The sequence below is a fragment of the Rousettus aegyptiacus genome, unplaced genomic scaffold (genome assembly GCF_014176215.1).
Source record: "Rousettus aegyptiacus isolate mRouAeg1 unplaced genomic scaffold, mRouAeg1.p scaffold_m13_p_16, whole genome shotgun sequence".
Classification (NCBI taxonomy): domain Eukaryota; kingdom Metazoa; phylum Chordata; class Mammalia; order Chiroptera; family Pteropodidae; genus Rousettus; species Rousettus aegyptiacus.
This window is the reverse complement of record NW_023416291.1, coordinates 35,106,735-35,128,252: the sequence shown is the minus strand read 5'-3', so window position 1 is coordinate 35,128,252 and position 21,518 is coordinate 35,106,735. Positions and strand designations below refer to the sequence as shown.

Below are 21,518 nucleotides of genomic sequence, written 5' to 3'. Positions count from 1 at the left end.
TCAGAGGCCTTTGCTCTCCTCAACCCCCTCACCAGGGCCCGCTTTTCCCAGGCCCAAGGCGCTCCGGGAAGATGCGGCGGGTGATGACGCCATCGGGCCGCGCCGACAGAAGGTCACACGGCATCTTCCAACATGGCAGCGGCGGCGCTGCGGGGAGGCTGGTGCCGCTGCCCGCGGGTGAGCGAATCTGCGGGGCCGAAGGGAGGGTGTTGCGGGGATGCTCGGCCTAGGGAGCCCTGGGCCCGCGACCTCCAGGGCTTGCTCGGGCTTCCGGCTCCCTCGGTCCTTCCTTGGACTCGGCGAGTGGCTTGAGAATGGGTCAGTGGGTCAGCTGAGGCCGGGGCAGGGGGACTGGAGCGAGGCCTGAGAGCCGACGCTGAGCGTGCGGGGCCGGAGCGGCGTAGCTCGGGGCTGGGCAGAGAGCGGATTGGTGCGCTTCACCTCCTTGTCAGACCCCACGTGCTCCAGGGAGTTCATGGTGGCCTTGGCGCCCAGTGGGGAAAAAGTAGCAAGGGGAAGGCAAAAAACCTTGACAGTCATGGCTTACGTTTATATGTCATGGCCTCTACCGAGAGCCTTTGCTGCATTGCCTCTCCTATCCGTTCCTGTGAAAGTGAGGGAAGCTACTCTCGCCCTTGCTAAGTTTGGGCTTAGGGGGCGGTGGGGGTCAAGGCATGAAGTTCACTCAGAAAATAATACTATATGTTGCTGCTGCTTGTTACTGTTTCACAGGTTAGTAAAGGAGAGACTGGTAAAGCTGTGGGTGGCTGACCTGATCCAAAGCTGGGGTCAGTCTGAGTCCAGGAGGAAGGAAAGTATTTCCCTGGAATTTGAGTGTTGGGAGAAAGAAGGTGTCTTTGACCCTGGGCTGATTTTTTTCTTGATTGCTTGTCTTTTGAGTCAAGGTTTAGAGGCTGAATTTACACATGTTTGGATTTAGACACAAGACTGAGGGGGACCCACCCTCAGATTTAGTCCTGCTATGGGATCGCTCTCCGAAATTAGACAGCCATATACTTCTATTTCAGACTGTTGCTGAATTCAGTGGCTCCAGAATCAATGGGTGTAGGCATTTAGAGAAGTAAAACAAGTTATTTTAACTCCCAAGAGTTACTCTTGAGTAGTTATAGAAGATGGTGGATGTCGCCTAGGGTTCTTGGAGCCAGGAGGCATGGAATGGGGAGAGGAAAGGCCCAGGGAATGTGGAAATGGAAGAGGGGTTTCATCAGGTATTGACATCCACGTGCCTGGCTCCATGCTGGGTGCTAGGGTGTAGCGTTGAATGGGACCTACACAGACTCTTCTCTCATGGAGCTTAAGTTCATTATTTGGTAGGAGAAGAAACACCTTTCACATGAGGTAGCAGCATCTTTGCCCAAATGGCTCCCTAAGTTGCCTTGCTTACAGTCCTGGTTTATTCCAGGATTGTTCCTGGGACAATAAGTTATCAGTGTTTACCTCTGGAAGCCTAAGTCTCTGATCTTACAAGGTCAGCAGAAGTGGGGAGGGCTTGTGAGAGAGGACTGCTTGCCACTGGCATCAAGACTCAGCCTACTTGTTTTCAGAGTAAGGAATTAAATAGGACTGACACATTTAGCCTTCTTCCACCATAGGTTGGCGTTTCCTGGAACTCATCTGGTTCCTCCCAGGTTCAGAGGTGGGAAGGTAGATATGGGCCCTGAAGGCAGAGGTCCAGTGTTTTCTCTTTCCACCAGATTCCACTGGCTTCTGAGAATTCGGGAAGATTATAGATCATCTAGCATGTAGCAGGTGTGTGATAAAAATTGGCAATTGAGTCTCAGGCAACCCCTACTTTTTTAGCATGACCTACTTACTTCTTAGTCACTTTCTTACCTGAATGGATCTTCCTTTTTTCTCCCCCAATTAGAGATGCCTCGGCAGTGGAATCCAGTTTCTGTCCAGCCACAACCTAGTGCCACTACCCCATGGTACCTATCAGATACGCCGGCCAGGTAGAGAACTGCCCCTGGTGAGTAACTTAGGACACAAGCAAGCAGACGGAAGGGGGAGGCCTGAAAAACCAGACCTAGTTGACAGGAGGGAGGGCTGCAGGATGTTTCCTATATTGCCACTGGTATCTGATTGACAGGCATTCCACATCCAAGGCCTTTGAAATTACAGAGTCCAGTGTGCCTGGTCCTCTCTGTATTTCCGGATGTGCTTGACAGTAGCACGTTGTGTCAGCCCTGATGGTGGAAAGGCACCCTCTGTACTGAGCTGAAATCATGTCCCTGTGCCTTCTACCAGTAGCTCCTTGACCAAGCAAGGTTATTTCCTTTTCTGGGCGACAGCCCTACAGGCATTTGAGCAGTCACCCATCATATCCTGGTGCTCAGCTATCTCTCCCCCACCTTTTATGTTGTTTTTCACAGGTAGCATTTTCTAGAGCTTTTGCCCTCCTTGTCACTCCTCTTCAACCATGCTTCTGTTGGTGCCTCATCACCACAGGGAGGAAAGCCCGAAACCTTCCCCGATCCGCACTGGGCAGCACACACTCTCCCTTCCCAGCCTCGTCTTGGCTACTTCCATGCAGGCAGCTAGTTACTTGTGCCCGCTTTACTCAGACTTCATCTCCCTGATCCTCTCCTGGGGCCGTTATGGCCGTGGGACAGGCCCTGTAGCCCTTCCCCTTATTGTCCAGTTTCTCACACACCCACAGTTTGTAGCCCCTGAGTGAGTGACAGAGCTGCTACTGGTTGGCACGGTCCCTGGCAGTCTTAGAACGTGGACTCCCCTGGAGAGAAAGGCTGGCCAGGGTGCATGTAGATGAAACGGCAGGCTGCCAGCACCGGTTCTGGCCGCCTCTCCTGTGGAGCAGCAGCTGGGCTTGGCGCAGCCTTCCCTGGAACCTGACAGGGTCTAGGGAGGCTATCATCCCTAAAACCGGTAAAGGGGGCCCCAGCTGCAGTGGCATACCCAGCACATCGTGGTAGGAGCGGTGGGAGCGGCTGAGCTCACGTGCCACTTCCCAGTGCTTTGGCTGTCTTAGAGTCATTCTTTAAGCTTTCTCTTTTCTGAGTCTGCTCTTAGTTCCACAGGCGGCAAAGCAGGGATCTAAACCCAGCTCTGGGAAGCTTGTGTCTTGAGCATTGTACAGTGCTGGTGCTCGTGCCTGGAGCAGGGCCTTTTCTGGCCTCCCTGCGGTATGGCCTCTGGGTATTTTAGGTTTTCCCACGGAGGGGAATGCTGAGCTTAGGCTCTCGGTCTCTGTGATCCTGTGGGCTGAGAAAGTGAGGTTTGTGTCAGTCCCCAGGCCCTTGGGTTACATATAAGTCCCAGATGGGGACTTGGGAGTGACCCCAGAGGAAGAAGTTACCTTGGCCCCAGAAACCCAGGGAGCCCAACCCTGTGCCAGCTCCTTAGGGATGAGGGGCTCCAGAGTCCTTTAGGCTCTAGTCCTGAAGCGAGGGCCCCTTCAGTGATGGCCTCGGCCTTGAGTGAGTGTGTTAGAATCCCCGTGAGTATTCCAAGCTGCACCTGTTTCTCGTCTAGCGTCTCCTCTTGAAGAAGGAGCCTGGCATTTTGTTACGTTTTTAATGGACTTTTTTTTTTTTACAGAAAAATCAAGCAGACAGTACAGAAAGTTCCCTCCTCTCCCCACCAGCATAGTTTTCTGTTCACATCTTGCATTAGGGTGGGGCATTGGTTACAGGAAGGGAGCCGATATGGATTATTATTAACTAAAGTCCATGGTTTACAGTTGAGTTCACTCTCTGTGTTGTATGTTCTGAGTTTTGACAAATATAATGATATGTATTCACTGTTACAGTATTATACAGAATAGTTCCATTGCCCTAAAAATCCTGTGTTCCGCCTATTTATCCCGAACCCTCCCCCTGACAACCACTGACCTTTTTTCACTGTCTCCACAGTTTGACCTTTTCCAGAATGTCATAGAGTTGGAATCATACTGTTTGTAGCCTTTTCAGATCAGCTTCTTTCACTTAATAACATGCATTTAAGGTTTCTACATGTCTTTTCATGGCTTGACAGGTCATTTCTTTTTATTGCTGAATAATACTTTGTTGTCTGGATGTCCTGCAGTTTATTGTGTGATGTTTTTTAAATTTGTCTTGTATCATTCTTATTAAAAAAAAAAAAAGTAGCTAATCATTGTTAAACCCATTATCAACAGAAAGGAGAAAATTAAAACTCCTTCATTCCTTTTACATTCTTTCTAGTCCAAATCCTATTCTTCTGGAAACAGAAAAGGCTTTCTCTCTGGCTTGCTAGATAATATTAAACAAGAATTAGCCAAAAACAAAGAAATGAAAGAAAGTATAAAAAAATTTCGAGACGAGGCCCGGAAGTTGGAAGAGTCAGATGCGCTCCAGGAAGCCAGAAGGAAATACGTGAGTCCCTTTGCCTCGTATCTCCTTTGATGGGCATCCTCGCTTTCAGAGCTAGGGATTTCCTCATCCTGGACAGTGCAAGGAGCTCAGTGTGGGTGCAGTTGGGGGAGAAGTGGCTATTGTGAAGGTGAGGTCACCTCACTGATGACAGTAGCCTAGGGGACAGGAGTGAGTCACCTAGCCTTCCAGTTCTGGACACCAGCCACACAGGCTTCTTTTGAGAGCTTGTGAGAAATGAGAGTCTCAGAGCCTCTCGACCTGTTGGGTTAGAATCTGCATCTCCACAGGACCCTTATGATCCCTCGAGTGCTGGGTTTGAGATTCGCTGTTCCTGGGAGCTTTCTGGTTGTGGTCCTCTGGGCGAAATGGGCAGAAAGTAGGACAGAGTGCTGGTATAAGTACTAATTACCGTTGCCACCTCTTACTGAACAGTTACCAAGTGCCCGCCACTATGAATAGGGGTATAGGCACCTGTGCCAGATCCTTCAGTTTTCTCTTGACCCGCCTCCCAGGACTTGGGCAAGGCTCATTGCCTCCAAGTGTCCCCAGGTCACTCACATGGATGTAACTATCTGTGTGATTCCTGCCGGTGGGGGATTCAACCCAATGGAAGATGGCCTTTCCTTTCTTTGAGGAAGGGGAGTGGGCTGGGTGGTCCTTTGGGGGCAGAGCAAGCCGAGGTTGGGTGGGGCAGCTAGGGTGTGGGAGTTACTGCAGTGGCTGGTGGCCGGGTGGAGGACAGGACAGGGCAGCTGAATACTGACGAGCCGACAGGCAAGATCAACCCCCACTGCCCAAAGAAAGATATAGGTCCAGGGGCTCCCAGGCTCAGGAAGATCTGTCTGTCCTCCTTTAGTGGCTAAGATTCACAGACCAGATGGTGAGGCAGTGATGGGCTCTTGGGGTGGGGGGAGTTTGGAGGAGGAAGGGGCTGCTGAGAAAATGCTTCTGTGGGCCTGTGGCTGTCCAGTAACTGCTGTATGGTAACTTTACTGTAGAAAACCATCGAATCTGAAACCGTGCGGACGAGCGAGGTGATCAGGAAAAAGCTGGGGGCCATCACGGGCACCGTGAAGGAGGTAACAGTCTCTGGACCCCCTCAATTTTCCGGCCAGGCTCCCAGGGCCCATCTGTTTCTCCCGTTTGGGAGAGCGGTGCTGGGTGAGAGCTGGTCAAACAAGTGTGAGGTCAAACAGGTGTCAGGTGACCATTAAGGGCACAGCCGGCCTGGCCTGGAGGTGTCCAGAGTGCAGATACACAACACCCCTCAGGAAGAGGCGGAAGTCGGACTTGCCCACCTGCCTGGCAGTTTACTACTTAAGTGAGAAGTGGATGGGCAGACATCCAGAACATGAGGATAAAATGAGGATTTTTTGCACCTGCCTAAACATAGAAGAGGAGGGGACATTTTGCCATCAAGGGAGGGTGGAGATGGGAGTGAGACCATCCTAGACAGTATGGGGGGGTTTTCATTTTGCTGCTTTAGGGTTGTTTTATTGTTCTCGTGGGCAGGAGTGCTGGGGCAGAGCTTTGCACCATTGTCGGCTCCACGTGAGGCCAGCCCCATGTTGGGCACACACCCTCAACTTCTTTCTTACCCTCAGGCAGCTGCTCCTGTGGCTCCTGCGGAGACTCAGGGCTCCTGCCCATTCTGGGAAAGGCCAGCTGACCCAGGGCACGGAACCCCAGGAGTTGTAGGCAGTGCTCTTGAACATGCGCACCCAAGTCATGGGGCCTCAGGAGCCAGAGGAGTTCAGTGTGCCTTTGGGCCCCCGAGGGGTACTGTGCTGACACCCCCCCACACACACACACACACATACTTCTGTCTCAGTAGAGTCTCGATGAAGTCAGTAAAAGCGACCTTGGCCGGAAAATCAAGGAGGGCATGGAGGAAGCAGCCAAGACCGCCAAGCAGTCAGCCGAGTCTGTGTCCAAGGGTGGGGAAAAGCTGGGCAGGACGGCTGCCTTCAGAGCCCTCTCCCAGGTAAGCTGGATGTCGGGGCCCATTTTGGAGCTGAGAGCCAGAGTTCCCACCTTGGAGCTCAACCCCAAAGACAGCCGGCTGCACTGGGGCGGGGAGTGCAGTGGGACCGACTGGTGGGGAGGGCCCACTTGAGGCGCTGGGTCCTCATACCCTTCCTGGCTGGGTGACCTTGGGCAACTCATAGCCCTAGAGAGCTGCAGGGTAATGCACTGTGAGCCTCTGGCCTCCTCTCAGCTGCCAACATCCTGAGCTGCATTCATACTCCAGAAATTTGTCCCACTTGGGGCGACTTGAGGTCCTGAATTCATTCCGATAACACATGCTGAACCTTACCATGTGCTAGGCCCTCTGCTGGTCATGGGGGCCCCAGGAGAAAAAGTCTGAGTTCCTGCTCTCAAGAGACCTGGGGGACAGGGAAGGGGACAGACAGTTTCTGAGCGACATGTGACAGAGGAACACACAGGGAAGGGGTTGCAGGCAGAGGGAGCATGCCCTAAAGAGGGGTGCAGATAGCGCATTCAGGCACCCCACACAACTTGGCATGGCCAGAGCAACGGCAGGGGAGTCAGGGAGGGAAAGCAAGGCCCATTAAAGCAGTCTTGCAGGCTACACAGGAGACTTTAGATTTCATCCAAGAAGCAACAAGGAGCCAAAAAAGGCTATAAGCAGACCTCAGATACTGTAGGTTCCAGTCCACCACAGTAAAGTGAATACCATGATAATACTGGCCATAGGCCATAGAAATTTTGCGGTTTCCCAGTGCGTGTAAAAGTTATGTTTATACTCTGTTGTAGTCTATTAGGTGTGTAATAGCATTATGTCTAAAAACACAGTGTACATTTCTTAATTAAAAAATACTATATTACTAAAAAATGCTAACCATTATCTGAGCCTTCAGTGAGTTGTAATCTTTTTGCTGGTAGAGTGTCTTACCTTTAACTTGTAAAAACAAACAAAAAAAACCCCCACAATATCTGTGAGGCACAATAAAATAAGGTATGCCTGTATTGAGTGTGGAAGAGGCACAGCCACCCAGCGAGAAGTCTGGCAGTGGAGCAGAGGAGGCTGGAGAGTGTCTTGGGGGGCCTTAGTGCAGTTGCCCATGGGTGGAGAAGGGGAGAAAATGGATTCCAGAGTTTTAGGAAGGTGGACACACAGATATGGGGTCTGCTCAGACTGGGGAGTGGAGCAGAGGCGGAACCAAGGATGCTCCTCTGGTTTCCAGGGAGTGTGAGGTGTCGGTCTCGTAATCCAAGGCCATCTGGGGCAGCAGGGGCGTGTCTGCTGCTCCTGGAGAGCTGGGGGTGGTGGTCAGGCGGAGCTGGGGTCTCCCCGGAGGCACAGGAGGCTCAGGCATGTCATTGCCCTGCACCCAGCCGGGTGGGGCTCTGTGCCGAGTGTCCGCAGGACGTGGGGAAGGTGAGGCCCCATGGTGCCATCAGGCCTGAGGTTGGGGTTCATGGCAGTCACTCCCCAACTTTGGGTACAACCACACAGGCCGACACTGGTGTCTGGGGGTGTCAGAAAAGTCCCCAGCACCTACCCTGCACCTTCTGTGCTCTCCTTCAGGGGGTGGAGTCAGTGAAGAAGGAGATCGATGATAGTGTCCTGGGCCAGACCGGGCCCTACCGGAGGCCCGAACGGCTACGGAAAAGGAAGGAGTTTGCTGGAGAGAAGTTCAAAGAAGAGAAAGTGTTTGAGCCCAATGAGTAGGTAGCAGGCCAGCCAGGGACCCCTCACTGCCTCCCCTTCAGGCCCACGGAAGTCAGTTATTGAGTTTGTTTTCTGCTCCAGGTTCCTGGCTCCCTTGAGAGAATTTGGGGGCGGGCAGGTGGTGGGAAGGGGAAGAGGGAAAACAGGAGGCCACGATATGAAGACGGGGTCACCATGGCCACTGGCTTGGGCTGTCCTGCTGCCCTCTCCCTGCAGTGATGGGCCTAGGCCCAGCGGCTCCCTGGCTTCTGCTCACCGGCTGCCCTGTCTCCCCCAGGGAGGCCCTGGGGGTTGTGCTGCATAAAGACTCCAAGTGGTATCAGCAGTGGAAGGACTTCAGGGACAACAACGTGGTGTTCAACAGTGAGTGTTCACATCCCTGAGACTTGGCTGACAGCAGGGTGGTTACGGAAGACACTGAACACTCCCCAGGTCCTGGGCACAAACCATACCCCCGTTTTTCAGAGGAGGAAATTGGGGCAGAGAAGACCACTCATTTCCATAGGGTTACCCCATGAGAGCAATGGGGTGTTTTCCTCTTGGTGGTTGGTGGGCATGGACATTGCTCTTGGGACCGGGTCACCATCTTGACATTTGCCAGAGCTAACAGTCGCAGTAGGGTGGCCAGACGCAGTGGCGCAGCTGGGGATTCCGGGAGATGCCCCTTCCTAAGGGATAGTGGGAGGCTAGGAGCCCTGGGGAGGATGGAGTTCTCTGCTCTCACTGGGGCATGGGGCTCCCAGATGCTGACAAACACGGGGTAGAGCCACATGCGTTATCCCTTGTCCTGTGGGGACTGCTAGAGGCCTATTTCCTTGTTCTGACAGCCCCTTAGGCCCACCACTGAGCTGTCCTCACAGCCCCCTAAGGTAGATCTGCAGGCCCGGGCCTTTGTGCACAGCTGAGGAAACAGCTCAGGGGGTCCCCTCATTTACCACATCTGTGTCCAGAGTATATCATGCAGGGGCTATAGGGAGCTCCCAGAAGTCAGGCTTTCCAGAAAGGATGCCTGACCCTGCCTCTGTCTCCTGCAGGGTTCTTCGAGATGAAGATGAAGTATGACGAGAGTGACAATGCGCTCATCCGGGCCTCCCGCGCACTGACAGACAAGGTCACAGACTTGCTGGGTGAGTGAGTGGCCCCAAGATCATCCTGCCACACCCCCAAATCCCCGGGCCGGCAACAAGGAGAGGTTCCAGGCCCCCTACCCACTCCTGGCTTGGCTGCCCCCAGGGGGCCTGTTTTCGAAGACAGAGATGTCGGAGGTGCTCACGGAGATCCTGCGGGTGGACCCCGCCTTTGACAAGGAGCGGTTCCTGCAGCAGTGCGAGAATGACATCATCCCCAACGTCCTGGAGGTGGGTGCGCAACCCTGCAGGCCCTTCCTTGGTTCACACCAGATCAAAAGTTCCTCCAGGGACATTTGGCCAAGGAGGGTGTTTTCTGAGCAGAGACGAGGCTTGTCTTCAGAGGCCTGAGGGGCCCCCCCATGCCTGGCCCTCCGAAAAGGCACCGGTTGCACATGCCCCTCTGGTCCTGGTAACGGCCGCTTTGACATTTTCTAGACTTATGGGTACGTCTGCCCCCAAGATTGAGTCTTCTCACCTCTTATTTCCCTCGTGTTCTGTCTGAAGTTACTCCCTCATGGCTGCCAGGGTTAGGTGTTTGTCCCCAGGTACCAGAGTCCTTTCAGGAGTCAGAGAGATGCTGGCTCCTGCTCTTGGGATGAGCTGTGAGGAAGGCCTGAGGGATTCACATGAGCTCAGGCCAGACTCTCGGGGCCGGGAGGCAGGACCAGGGCCACCAAAGCAGCTGGGGAGCTTTCCTCCCTCCTAGGTGTCTGGGAATCCTGAATCCCATCTTCTGGTCCTCTGGCCCCCTTATTTTGGCTCAGAAATGAGGAGGGGGCAGCTTGTTCAAGGTCCCATCCTCCACAAGGTCAGCTGCCTTTTCCGTGCCCTTCTCTAGCCCTCAGGATGTAGCTGGAGCCTGGGCACCCTCCAGCCCAACCACGCAAGGCCTTTGGGAGGCCCCAAGTGGGACCGCAGAAAAACCCTTTGACCCGATGTGGGTGCCTGTTCCCTCCGCCTACCACCTCCCTTCCACCAGGCTCCACATGTCCCCTCTCCCTCCAGTTGCCACTTTGGGCAGGGCTAAGCAAAGCTGGGGATGGAGTGATTCCTAAAAATGGCAGTGAGGACTCAGGCAGTTTCTTCGGTGTGAGGGTGGCCCAGGACTCAGCCGCCCTGCGGTTTCCCGTGGACACCTAGCCCCCTCCTCCTCTCTCTGGGCTCCTCCTTGATGTTCCCCAGATCCAGCCCTGACTCTAGGTTTTTGAAGAAGCACCCCCACTATACCTTGAGAACCCACTCCCAGGACTTCCCCTCTGCCCCTGCCCCTCGCCCAGGCTGCTCCTACTGGCAGGAGACTTCCTGTCCCTCAGTGGGCCTGGCCATCCAGAGCTTCGTCCCCAGGGAAGGCAGAAAGCAGCTTCTCACCTCCTTGGCTCAATTTCCTGGCCAGAGTGAGAGCCTGGTATGCTGCCACCTTTCTCTTCTTTCTACCAGGTCCTGGGAACCCACTCTGGGCCGCCCCGTGGTCACAGAAGCAGGGCCTTTGCTTCCAGGGTCTTGGGGAGGTGGCACTCCCTGCCATAAGCCTGACCCAAGCCCGGCTCCCTCCTCACCCAGAAGCCACAGTGTGGGGGTGGGGTCTGCAGAGGAAAGGCTGTCACTGGAGAACATTCTCAGGAGTTCTGCCTCTGAAGCCCACTCTCCTTCTCACACTTGTTTTTTGGTCTTTCCCTTTTTAGGCTATGATTTCTGGAGAGCTTGACATTCTCAAAGATTGGTGCTATGAAGCTGTGAGTACTTCCTTTTTCTTCTATTTAGGCCTAGAAAGAAATCACAGTTTAGAGATCTGCTCAAGTGGCTGATCTGGAAGGGACATGGCAGGGCCTGGTGTCCTGGTTGAAGAGGGGTCCTTGTGTCCGCCATGTTCGCTGGCACAGAGCCTTCTGTCCGTCTGCACGTTGTGCATGTCCACATCATGGGCCGGGTGCCACGTAACCCATAGGACTTGCTGAGGGCCAGGTGGCTGGTCGTTGTGGATTAAACTCTTACTCAGGGACGGTCCTTCCAGCTCGTTCTCCTTTTCCTCCCTTTTCCTGGGGCTGGTGTGGTCCTCCTGCCTCACTGTCATTCAGAACCCTTCCCTCATAGTGAGGATGAAAAGTGACCATAAGAGAAGGACCTAGCAAGATGAAGTTTCAGTGCGGCCAGTCTACCTACCCTGTTTCAGGTGGCCCAGAATGACATAATGCAAGACCCCATGGCCTAGAGTGGCCTTGGCTATAGGCTGAGGGCCCAGGGATCAGGTAGAAAGGGACAATGAATTATTCTGAGATACATCAGACATTCCCCCAGTGCTCATGGATGCTGGAGAGAGTACGGTTTGAGGCCCCGGTGGCCCGCGTCATCCCCCTTTCCTGGACCAGAGTTGCATCGTTGTCCCCATTTCATGAGGTCATGAAGGTACAGCATGAACACAGAAGCAGTGTTCCAGGATGCACAAAGTGCTGGATGATTTCATTAACTGTTCTTGCTGCAAGGACCCAGAACTCGGATCAAAACAGATGTCGGTAGATTTCCCACCCAGGGAGGAGCCAAAGGTCCCGACGGGGACCCACTGCTCCCTAGAGTCAGGGGCCAGGCGTCTCCAGGAGCTCACTGTCTGCCCTGTTCCTGGCAGCCTCGCTTCACCCTGCTTGCTCCCTGACCTGTGTATTCGTGGGGTGTTTTCGTCCAGCTTCTTTGTATTAAGCAATCCAGAGGCTTTTTGGCTGATTCTATTATGTACCAGCTCACAAACAACTTGGAAAAAGCAGAGATGTCAGATTTTCTTTTTAAACACTCCCCTGCACAGTGACTAATCCAGCAGGCAGTTATGAGTGTGTGTGATTTTTTTGTTTGTTTTTATTTTTTTTTTTTTTACTTTGGGACTGTTAGGAGGTGGCTGATTCTCTTTGCCAGAAAGCTGCCAGTGCCCCTGGAAACGCTGCTCATAGAGGTGTTCTTTAAATGTCATTTTTAAGAAACCACACAAGAAGTAGGATGGACACCTTTTTTTTTTTTCAGTGGATCAGTTATTTCCATAAAAACTAGACACTGCTGGACTGTCTTCCGTCATGGTTGCCTTCTTGTGATACGAGACTGCACAGGTCCCAGGACTGTGTCCTGGGCCTGAGAACAGGCACGAGGGTATTAAGAGTGTCATTTAGGGTGCCACTGCCCCTATAGGAAGAACAGGCTGCCTGTGGCTGGTCAGTGAAAACAAGGCAGCTGGTTTGAGCCACCTGTGGGTTAGAACAAATCCTAGAAAAATCATTTGATTCCAGGCCAAGACTCAGAGTGAGGTAAATCTGGGAACATTTAAGATCAGCCAGGGAGGCCTCAACATACCCCTGCGAGCACATTTCAGATGGTGTTCCAGGAGAATTACCTACTTCACTGATTAAACCACTTTCATTTGGTAGTCTGACACAGTGCTGTCTTTATAATGAGAGGGAAGTGTGTGACTCAAGCCAGCAAACGGGTGGCACCAGCCTCTGTGCTTGGACCCATGCTCCTGGCATCTGCCGCTCCTGGCATAACACACCCAGGCACCGGGGCCATTTCTGGAAGGTGCAAGAGCTGAAATCACGAAACTGCCGGTGAGCTGCCTTATAGGGAGAGTGTCCCAGGATGCTGGCACTGGCCCAGGGTGGGCAGGCATCAGTGGGTGTGCCTGCCCTCCTGTGGTGCGGCGCCTTGGCATGGCTTGTGCTCCAGTGGCCATTTCACAGGTATGTTGGAATCTTATTGCAGACCTACAGCCAGCTGGCCCACCCGATCCAGCAGGCCAAGGCGCTGGGCCTCCAGTTCCACTCTCACATCCTGGACATTGACAACGTGGATGTAAGTGCCTTTTCCTAGTGGTGGGGTAGGGAGCACAGGGCTGGGTCTTCCCGGGGTTGGGAAGGTGTGCTGGTCAGCCTGAGCAGTGAGCGCCCTGCCCTGGAGGAGTTCCAGCATAGGCGGGCACCTGCATTAAATAACCTCAAGGGTCCCTCACAGTGAAAGGTTTCCATAGTCCTGTGGTTGAAATATTTTTAGGCACAGGGGGTGCTGCTGCCCAGACCTCGGGACCCCAGGGCCCCCCATGGCACTCTTCTGACTGCACCCTCACTGGGAGGGGCAGGGGCTTTGTCAGGACTGCTAAGGCCACCATGAGTCTGCTTTGCCACAATCACCCCGCTTTCTTCCTTGTTCGGGGCCAAAGGCATGCCAGTGCTAGCTTCCTTCTCCCCCCTTGCAATGTGCCAGATGCCCGACTCTGAGGTTCCTATGCCCTCACACAGCCCTAGCCTGGGGACCAAGAGGCTGACAGGGTGTCTGGAGCCCACATGAATTCTTAGTTCAGATTCCATCTCACAGTGGGAAACTTGGACTTGTCCATGGGGAGGGTCTTATGGGAAGTTTCTACCTGGAAGCAGACCAGCGGGAGGTGTCTTGGGGTGCTGGGGTGCTGACTTGACGAGGCTTCTCAGAGTCCCTCCGGGGTGATGAGTCGAGGTGTCAAGGTGCCAGGGCCTTCTTTGGCAGCACCCTGGGGTCTCCCCCTCTAGTGGACCAGCAGGAAAGCAGTGGAAGACCGCTCTCTGAGGCCTACCCACCCTGTTGGCTCCCCTTGCAGCTGGCCATGGGCAAGATGATGGAGCAGGGACCTGTGCTGATCGTCACCTTCCAGGCTCAGCTGGTGATGGTGATCAAGAACCCCAAAGGCGAGGTGGTTGAGGGTGACCCGGTGAGTGAGGAAGGGGGTAGGATGGGGCAGGTGGCCAGCCCAGGACCAGCCAAATGGTGGCATTCTGCACTGATGTCCACTGAGAGCCAAGAGGTTCTGTGATTTGGAGAGGACAGGAGGGTGGCGTCTTGAGAAGTCCCAGGGCACGAGCTGGGCCAGGTCAGAGGATGACTGACCTGTCTGCTTCTACCACATCCTGAGCTTTTAGCCTCTGCCCCAACCTCTGGACTCCACACTCAGGCCAACACCCCAACATCCCTCCCTGGTCCTTGTGTTCTAACAGCTTGGTCCTGCCCTGCCCCTCTCCTTAGCCCCTGTCCCCATATGGGTGTGAGCCCGCTCTCTGCCCCCAAGCCCTCACCCGTCTCACTCCCGCAGGACAAGGTGTTGCGTATGCTGTATGTGTGGGCACTGTGCCGGGACCAGGATGAGCTGAACCCCTACGCGGCTTGGCGGCTCCTGGACATCTCCGCTTCCAGCACAGAGCAGGTCCTCTGACCGTGACAGCCACACCCAGGGCCTCTGAGGCTGGATCATCACACAGTGGCCATACGGAGCGGGACTGATGTCCACCTGCGGAAACAGACCTCTGGGGACAAGACCATTGGCTCTTCCCCACTCTCTGCCAGGGCTGTTGAGGGCTGCCTCCTGCAGCATCAGCAAGGCACATAGGCCGGACAGTGCCAAGAGACCCTGGCCCAGAGACTCCTCATGGGGCAGGGTGGTGGGCTCCACTGGCCACATCAGCCAGGCTGTTTTAACTCCATTCAAAAAAAAAAAATTAACAGTGCCCTTATCCTGTATGTATGCCTCATATTCGGAAGTGATAATAAAACACCAAAGTGTAAGAGAGTGGCTTGGATAGTCAGAAATGTCTATTACTGGGGTGGGGGAGTGGGCCAAGTAGTGGTTATGGCAAGGCTTTGGTCAAGGTCACTGAAGGAACTGTGGCCCCAAAGGGGTGCCTTGTCTGGCCATGACTCCACTTGTCTGGTGCAGAGAACGAAAAAGCTAGGGAGGATTTTGTGACCTGGTGAGAGTCTCTGAGGGTTGGGGTTCCCAGGCCTTGGGGAGTTTGAGCGCCCATGTGAGCGATGTTGGGGAGCATTCAGAATCTCTCAAACGGAGTCTGGGTGAGGGGTCCGTCTTGGAGAATGGGGGTGCAGAAGCTAAGGTCAGGATGACGGTATCTGGGGAGCTTGTGGGAGTGGGAAGGATGGGGTCTCGATTGCCTACGCTCCGTGGGGCAGGGGTGCGGTGATCTGGAGGCCGGGGCGGGGTCGCAGCCTTGCGCCGCTCCCTGCGCAGCCTCCGCCCCCTCCCCCCCCCGCCCCGCCACGGCCCCGCCCCCGTCACTATGGGAACAGCCGCGGCGGCCCGGCTCGCTCGCGCCTCGCCTGCCTCGGTCTCTGCTGCTCCAGGGGCGAGTGGGGTGGGCTGAGCCCGGGCCGCCGCCGCTGCCGCTGCCGCCACCACCGGCGGGGACAGGCCGAGAGCGGAGCCGGAGCAGGTCCCGGAGGAGAGCTTCGCCGCCGGGCACTCGGTCCCCATCGCGGTGGAGGCCAGGGTGAGGGGCACAGCGGGGGTGGTGGTGGGGGAGGGTGTCCCCCCAGACTCCGAGAACAAAGGCAGCGGGTGGGGAGCGGGGCTGGGCCCCCGCCGCGCCCTAGGGCCGCGCGGTCGCACCTGTTGTGCACGGGCCGGCGGGATCAGGGCTCCTTTTCCCCACTCTCAGCGGCCCCACCTGTGCAGAGTTAGGTCCCCGCGTGGCGGTAGCAGCATGTCCACTGGCCGGCATGGGCGTTGCCCGGAGACGGGGGAAGGGGCACAGGCAAGGTCGGGGGCAACGTGGGAAGGCACAGCTTCATCACCGCGCCCTGGGCCAATCCCTCATTCGTAGGGCGTGCGGCGATGTGAGCCATGAGTGCGACGTGGACGCTTTCCCCTGAGCCGCTGCCGCCGTCGACGGGGCCCCCGGCGGGCGCGGGTCTGGATGCCGAGCAGCGCACGGTGTTCGCCTTCGTGCTCTGCCTGCTCGTGGTGCTGGTGCTGCTGATGGTACGCTGTGTGCGCATCCTGCTCGACCCCTACAGCCGCATGCCCGCCTCGTCCTGGACCGACCACAAGGAGGCGCTCGAGCGCGGCCAGTTCGACTATGCGCTGGTCTGAGACCCGACACCCCAGACATCCCGGAGTGGCCCTCCATGGGTTTGCTCTCCTGGGGCCCAACCACCGTCGTCGCCGCCGGCCTGGACTGTGCTCAGGATCCCGATCCAGGGCCCGGCCCCACGGGGAGGGCGTGAGAAGTCCAACCCCTCCCCGCCCAGACCCTTTGAATCTTCCCCAAACCCTTCCATCCTCCCTTCCGGGCAGGCCCGAGCCCTACTTTGTGCCTTTATCCCGCCCTGTCCTAGGCCCATAACACACCGACCCCCCAAGTGTGTGGGTGGCTCTGTTATTGTTCTGCCGTCAGCATGAGTGTCATGACAGTTCTTGGATGCAGGAACCCTTATGTCCCTCCCTCCCTTGTCTTCTGGCCATCCCCACTTCCCCATCATCCCCGGCAAGTGTTGAGTCCCTCCTTGGGCGCCCTCCTGGACCCATGGGTGGGCATGGACGCTGTATACCAGTGTGCCCAGTGCAGCCTGCCCCAGAGACGGAGTCTGAAGAGTGATAATGGCTCCCGTGTCCACGATGTGTGGCGCCTTCCATAAGGGGAAGGCATGGGCAGGCTCATTCCGGGCCCCTAGCCCATACCCCAGTCCAGATCGGCACACCCCTCCCTCAGTCACCATCCGTCACTGGCTCTCCTACCACCTCTCCCTGATCTCTCCTGCCAGCCCAGGCGCTCCCTCCCTTACCCTCCCGACATGCCTTCTCACTCCTCCCTGCCTCCGAGCAGATGGTGATAATAAACGCTATTATTGAACACTTACTTGAATCAAGCAGCATGTTGAGTTAGCCCTCTCCTGTGCATGGCCTTTTTGTCCTTTAGGACCCTGAGAGTGAGACGTTAGCCTCCCCATTCTACATGCAAGGGAGTCCAGGCACCTTGAGTGACTTGCCCACACCACGTGGCTGGATTCTAGCTCAGCTGGAATTTGAATTCAGGTCTATATATACACTCTTAACAACTGCCCAGTGCTGCTAAGACACCCAGGCTCACGCTTTGCATAGACTGGTGTATTACCATCTTGATCTAGCTTCAGACACAGCCAAGACACTCTCTTCTTTCCCTTGACCTGGGGATACTCTGGGGGCCATGGACTAGACTTAGCTGGGTGGGGATTTGGAATGAGGTGCACTCAGCCAGCCCTGGAGGTGATCTCCAAGAACTGCCATGACCCCACCTGCAGCCCCAAACCCCTCTGAGATGGCGCCTCCTGCCCACCAACATTGTGTGCACTTGGGAAACCATGGGTCTGGTGCCTAGAGAGCAGTGATCATAGAGTAGGCTGGCTCCACTCCACAGCTCACCCAGGAGACATGTTGTGCACTCCAGGGGAGCTGTGTGCAATGTGTGTGGGGAGAGGCAAGTGTGTCTATAAAAGGAAAGCTGAGTGAATGCACGGGCTCTTTGAATGGAAAATTTACCAGCTCTCAGAGGACTAGTTAGGCCTGGGGGAAGGCAGTGCAGTGGGAGGATACCTGGTTCCCACTCTCACCCTGCAGTGCCTCTGAACCCACATAGAGGCTGCTAGAGGGGGCACTCCTTGCAGGGAGACTCACAGGCAACTCCAAGAATCTGATGCCTTTGACAGTTGCCAGGACTTCGGCTCTATTCTCTACTCAGTTCTGCTCCTCCTCCCCTTCTCCCCACCTTACTTCTTCTCCAAGGCTACTTCAGGGACCCTTTCTCCAAACCCCTGCCACATGAGACAGCCCACCCCTAACCCTTGGGCACCCCAGCCTTAGGTCTAGGTCCTCCCCCTCTGGCTGGACCATTGAGAAACCTGAATATCAAGAAAATACTAAGGAAATTTACAGACAGAAGTGGAAGCAAGAGGGTAGATCACACCAGAAGGGGACAGAGGCGTGGTACGTATAGCCCAGTGGCAGTGGGCCCACTTGTCTATACAACCATATTTCTTTCAGGTGATACAGGCCCACTCTGCCCAGGGTAAACTGGCTGTCAGCTTGCTTCATAAGATGGCAATGGTCCCATTAAGTACCAGGAAATCATTTCCCCTAACATGCCCTCATTCTGCTGATGTTGCTCCTCCATCTGTATATGAGGTCACCCCGGTCAGAAAACCTTTCCGAGACACCTGTCAGGCTCAGGCCTTCCTTGATCCTTCAATCAACCAAGGGTCCTCTCATGGCCAAACCGAGGTCACTCCAGGTGGCTTCAGACCAGATCTGGTAGTGGCAGCCTTTGGTGACCACACCCTCCTCCCTGGCACGGTCCCCTCGGTCCCTGGGACCCCAAGCTCTGCCTCTATTTCCTCTGGCATTTTCCTCTGCACTTTGGGCCCCTATTCCTACCTTTAAGTCAGGAGAAAGATCAAGGCAGATTGACAACTTTATTCAGTTATAGGACATGCCACAGAATGCCAGAAGGGATGAGCACCTGGTTCACAAGAGTATTTGATAGTGTTTGTAGCCCAGCCACCTGGCTGCCCCCACTTTGGTTCTGCAGCTGACCACTGTACAATTGGGCTTCCATTTCTTAGACCCCTGCTGTATGGAGCATCTTAAAGGCCACTTGGTACTGCACACCAAGTCAGGGACCTTCTACCATGACAACTCCGTGCCAGCCTGAGCAGGATTGAGGGCTCATGGATAGCTGGTGTGTCCTCTGCCTGCCAGGCCCCTCACTTTTCAGGGATGGCTGCATGGCCTAGAAGCGCCAGGGGTACCAGGAAAGGATTCAGGGGACAGACTCCAGCTGCCTGCCAGGTGGATTTCGGTTCACCCCGCTGAGCAGTATCAGGGGCCTGGGGGGTGGCCTGGAGGGCCTCTTCTTGCCCCCTAGAGCCAGTGCCACAATCCTCAGCCCCTGGCCCCTGGCTCCCACTGCTGGGGTCAGTGTAGGGGGCTGTCAGACTTTCATATGTATCCAGCATATGCTCAACCAGGGCTGCGCAGGGCAGGTGAGGCAGCTCTTCAGGAAGTGCCATGAGCAGATCAAGGACCACAGCTGACTCTGGTGATGGATGGAGAAGGGAGGGATAAGGGGAGGGCAGGGCTTGCCACATGGCACCCCACTCTCACAGTCCCCACCTCCCCGCCTGCTTCCCCTCCCATTCTCACCAGCTGCAGAAAGCTCAGGGCCATGGCAGCTGCGGGAGATGGACGACAGGTACTTGTAGATCTTCTCAAAGTCCACCTCGAGGTCTCCCGCAGCAGAGGGGCCAGCCAGGTTGTTAGAAGGTGCCTCAGGGGCAGGGCCACGAGCCTCAGGGCTCGGAACCTTCTCTCCGCCAGGGGCACTGAGGAGCAGTAGTTTTCCGCGTGCCTGCGTGGGCTTGGGGGGTTTAGAGTGCAAGAGACTGATGGGCTCCGTGGCCGCGATGGTGAGCACCTGACAGACAAAAAGATCAGGAAGAGAAAGGCAGAAGTGTTCCCAACTGCCACTCCCTTGCCTTGCATTTGGTGCACAGCCCTCCACCTCTACCTGTCTACTGAAGCCTCCCTGGCACCTTGAGGAAGGCGTTACATCCAGGAGATGGCCTCAGAGGAGGGGATACTGAAGCTCAGGGTATCTCGAGACTGGCCAGAGTCATAGAGCTGGCAAAAAGAAGGGCCTAGGTCCACCTTATTTAGACTCATATGTATGACCCTGTTCCCGGGAACACCCCTGTCCTGCCTAGAGGATGGCTGTACCTGTGAAAAAGCCATAGTCAAGGCTTCTTCTAGCGGACCTGTTATCTTCTCGGCCAGATCCATCCATACCTGAGTGGGGTAACCAGAAGGTACATGGTCAGCCTAGGGATCAATCCTTGGGAATCCTCCAAGCTCTGCCCCTTCTGGGGATCCGCAGACCAAGTTATTCCCCTGAACTCCCACCCAATCTTCTAAGGGCTGGCCCCGAGGAACCTTGCCCTGGCTCACCTCAATAGGGGCCGGGGTCTGTGTTTCACGGCGCCTTGAACCTTTTGGGCCACCAGGATGCACTCTCTGATTGGCCTCCCGGGCCACGCGGCCCTTGAGATGCCGGAGGAAATCCCGAATCTGGAGAGAATAGAGTCTGAAAGGGCCCTCTACAAGCCCAGGCCTGGGGAAAAGAAGCCAAAGACCACCGCCTACTCCTTGCCTCCCGTAGCCCGCTGTAAAGGGTCACAGTGGCTCTACCCAGGGTCTAGATCCAAGGCCCAGGCGTGGTCAGCTACTTAATAAAGATGTAAGGTCCAGGACTGTCTGGCTCCTCCCAGCAGCCAGGGCCCGCCTCCATGCTAAGTACGACCCTATTCACCTCCTTTTCATCCACTCCACCCCATTTCCTGACTTTCATTTCAACTTCGTGCCGGCCCAGTTCCGCAGCGCCATCCGTGGAGTCTACCCCTTAGAGTGCCTCTGCTCTGCCCAAACTAGACGTTCGGCCGGCTCCTCAGCCTACCGCAGCGCGGTCTCCATCCACCTTGCCCCGCCCCCCAAGCGTACCGCAACACCATCTCCACCTCGCCCCGCCTCTCAGCCTCGCATAGGCCCCACCCCCCGCTCCTCCCTGCTAAGATGGCCCGGCCCCCAGCCTCGCGCTCGTCCCGCCCACGCCCCGTGCCTCGTCTTACTCCCGGCGCCCTCCCCGGACACATCCTTGCCCCGCCTCCAGCCTCGCTCTATACTCAGGAACCCCCTCACCTCTGCCTCGCTCCGGCCCGGCAGCTCCCTGGCCAGCTCGGCGGCGTCCGGCTCCGACTGGCCCCGACGAGCCTGCAGTAGTTGGAGCAGCTGCCGCTTCTCGCGGGCGCTCCAGGCCACGGAGCCTGTCACCTCGCCCAGATAGCGCGCCGGGGCCGCTCGCCGACGCTGAGGGGGCTTCATGCCAGTGAAGGTGGAGCTGGCGCTTCTGGGCCGCTTTTCTGGAGGGCGGGGCTACGGCGGCCGCTGAGGTTACAAAGCACCGCGCGGAGGCGGAAGCAAATGGGGGCGTGGCTCTACGTTTCCTAGATAGAGGGAGATGCCTGGGTGGGAGATCATGAAGCGGTTGGCATCCGAACTGAGGCAAGGGTGAACGAGACCTCGGCCGAATTTTATTTCATTCTGTCTCATTCGTAAACTGGAGTTCAGACTTTAGATCTCGTTCCCTCCCTCCACTCCTGAACTATGTTGTTTGCGCTTTACTTTTCAAAGAGGGTCCTGGCTGGAAGGCCAGCTGTCCAGCCGTAGTCAAAAGATGGGCCGTGGGGTCGCCCAGGCCTAGGGACCTTTAGCAAGTGATTTAGCTGTACCCAGCCTCAGTTTCCTCATCTGTAAAATGGAGCTGGTCTTCTTGCTCTTGTTTATGCTCAGGGGAGGAAGGAGCTCAGGCAAGAGGGATTTAAAGAGCTCTAGGCTAGAGAGGACGCTGGAGCAGAGGCAGGAGGCCCTAGTGAGGGCAGGATCCACACGGTGGAAGTGGAGAGAAGGCCTGGATTTGGGAAGATCGCAGGAGGCAGGTGGCT

General features: G+C 55.8%; 3 protein-coding genes across 6 annotated transcripts; 2 read left to right on the top strand and 1 right to left on the bottom strand.

Moving 5' to 3' along the window:
- The first annotated feature begins 72 nt into the window (after positions 1–72).
- Positions 73–14,771, top strand: TIMM44 (translocase of inner mitochondrial membrane 44). Of its 2 annotated transcripts, XM_016163183.2 has the most exons (14): positions 133–177; positions 1,716–1,770; positions 1,889–1,990; positions 4,203–4,373; positions 5,372–5,452; positions 6,208–6,357; positions 7,927–8,066; positions 8,348–8,433; positions 9,105–9,197; positions 9,304–9,428; positions 10,883–10,933; positions 12,936–13,025; positions 13,804–13,914; positions 14,293–14,771. In XM_016163183.2, exons 4-14 carry the CDS (start codon positions 4,290–4,292, stop codon positions 14,410–14,412), a joined length of 1,131 nt encoding a protein of 376 aa, XP_016018669.1. In that variant the 5' UTR covers positions 133–177; positions 1,716–1,770; positions 1,889–1,990; positions 4,203–4,289; the 3' UTR covers positions 14,413–14,771. The 2 variants fall into 2 exon arrangements, with proteins under 2 accessions (XP_016018668.1, XP_016018669.1); XM_016163182.2 differs by lacking the exon at positions 1,716–1,770 and having other exon boundaries at positions 73–177.
- Positions 14,772–15,293: 522 nt separating this feature from the next.
- CTXN1 (cortexin 1) lies at positions 15,294–16,855 on the top strand. The gene is made up of 2 exons (XM_016163159.2): positions 15,294–15,481; positions 15,815–16,855. Exon 2 carries the CDS (start codon positions 15,835–15,837, stop codon positions 16,081–16,083), a length of 249 nt encoding a protein of 82 aa, XP_016018645.1. The 5' UTR covers positions 15,294–15,481; positions 15,815–15,834; the 3' UTR covers positions 16,084–16,855.
- A 1,568-nt stretch (positions 16,856–18,423) lies between these two features.
- SNAPC2 (small nuclear RNA activating complex polypeptide 2) lies at positions 18,424–21,515 on the bottom strand. Of its 3 annotated transcripts, none has more exons than XM_016163158.2 (5): positions 20,716–21,000; positions 19,969–20,088; positions 19,741–19,809; positions 19,168–19,438; positions 18,424–19,060 (listed from the first exon to the last, which is right to left on the bottom strand). In XM_016163158.2, the coding sequence occupies exons 1-5, from the start codon at positions 20,896–20,898 to the stop codon at positions 18,729–18,731; spliced, it is 975 nt and encodes a 324-aa protein (XP_016018644.2). In that variant the 5' UTR covers positions 20,899–21,000; the 3' UTR covers positions 18,424–18,728. The 3 variants fall into 3 exon arrangements, with proteins under 3 accessions (XP_016018644.2, XP_036089685.1, XP_036089684.1); XM_036233792.1 differs by lacking the exon at positions 20,716–21,000 and adding an exon at positions 20,330–20,499; XM_036233791.1 differs by lacking the exon at positions 19,741–19,809 and having other exon boundaries at positions 20,716–21,515.
- Positions 21,516–21,518: the final 3 nt, after the last annotated feature.

What these genes read in the sequence shown, in the direction of transcription:
- TIMM44 (XM_016163182.2), top strand. Translation starts at nt 133, where the DNA reads ATGGCAGCGGCGGCGCTGCGGGGAGGCTGGTGCCGCTGCCCGCGG. An exon ending in GCTGGTGCCGCTGCCCGCGG is followed by an intron (nt 178 to 1,888) that starts GTGAGCGAATCT and finishes TCCCCCAATTAG; the next exon opens with AGATGCCTCGGCAGTGGAAT. An exon ending in CCTTCAGAGCCCTCTCCCAG is followed by an intron (nt 6,358 to 7,926) that starts GTAAGCTGGATG and finishes GCTCTCCTTCAG; the next exon opens with GGGGTGGAGTCAGTGAAGAA.
- CTXN1 (XM_016163159.2), top strand. Translation starts at nt 15,835, where the DNA reads ATGAGTGCGACGTGGACGCTTTCCCCTGAGCCGCTGCCGCCGTCGACG.
- SNAPC2 (XM_016163158.2), bottom strand. Translation starts at nt 20,898, where the DNA reads ATGAAGCCCCCTCAGCGTCGGCGAGCGGCCCCGGCGCGCTATCTGGGC. An exon ending in AGACCCCGGCCCCTATTGAG is followed by an intron (nt 19,810 to 19,968) that starts GTGAGCCAGGGC and finishes TACCCCACTCAG; the next exon opens with GTATGGATGGATCTGGCCGA. An exon ending in CCCTGAGCTTTCTGCAGCTG is followed by an intron (nt 19,061 to 19,167) that starts GTGAGAATGGGA and finishes ATCCATCACCAG; the next exon opens with AGTCAGCTGTGGTCCTTGAT.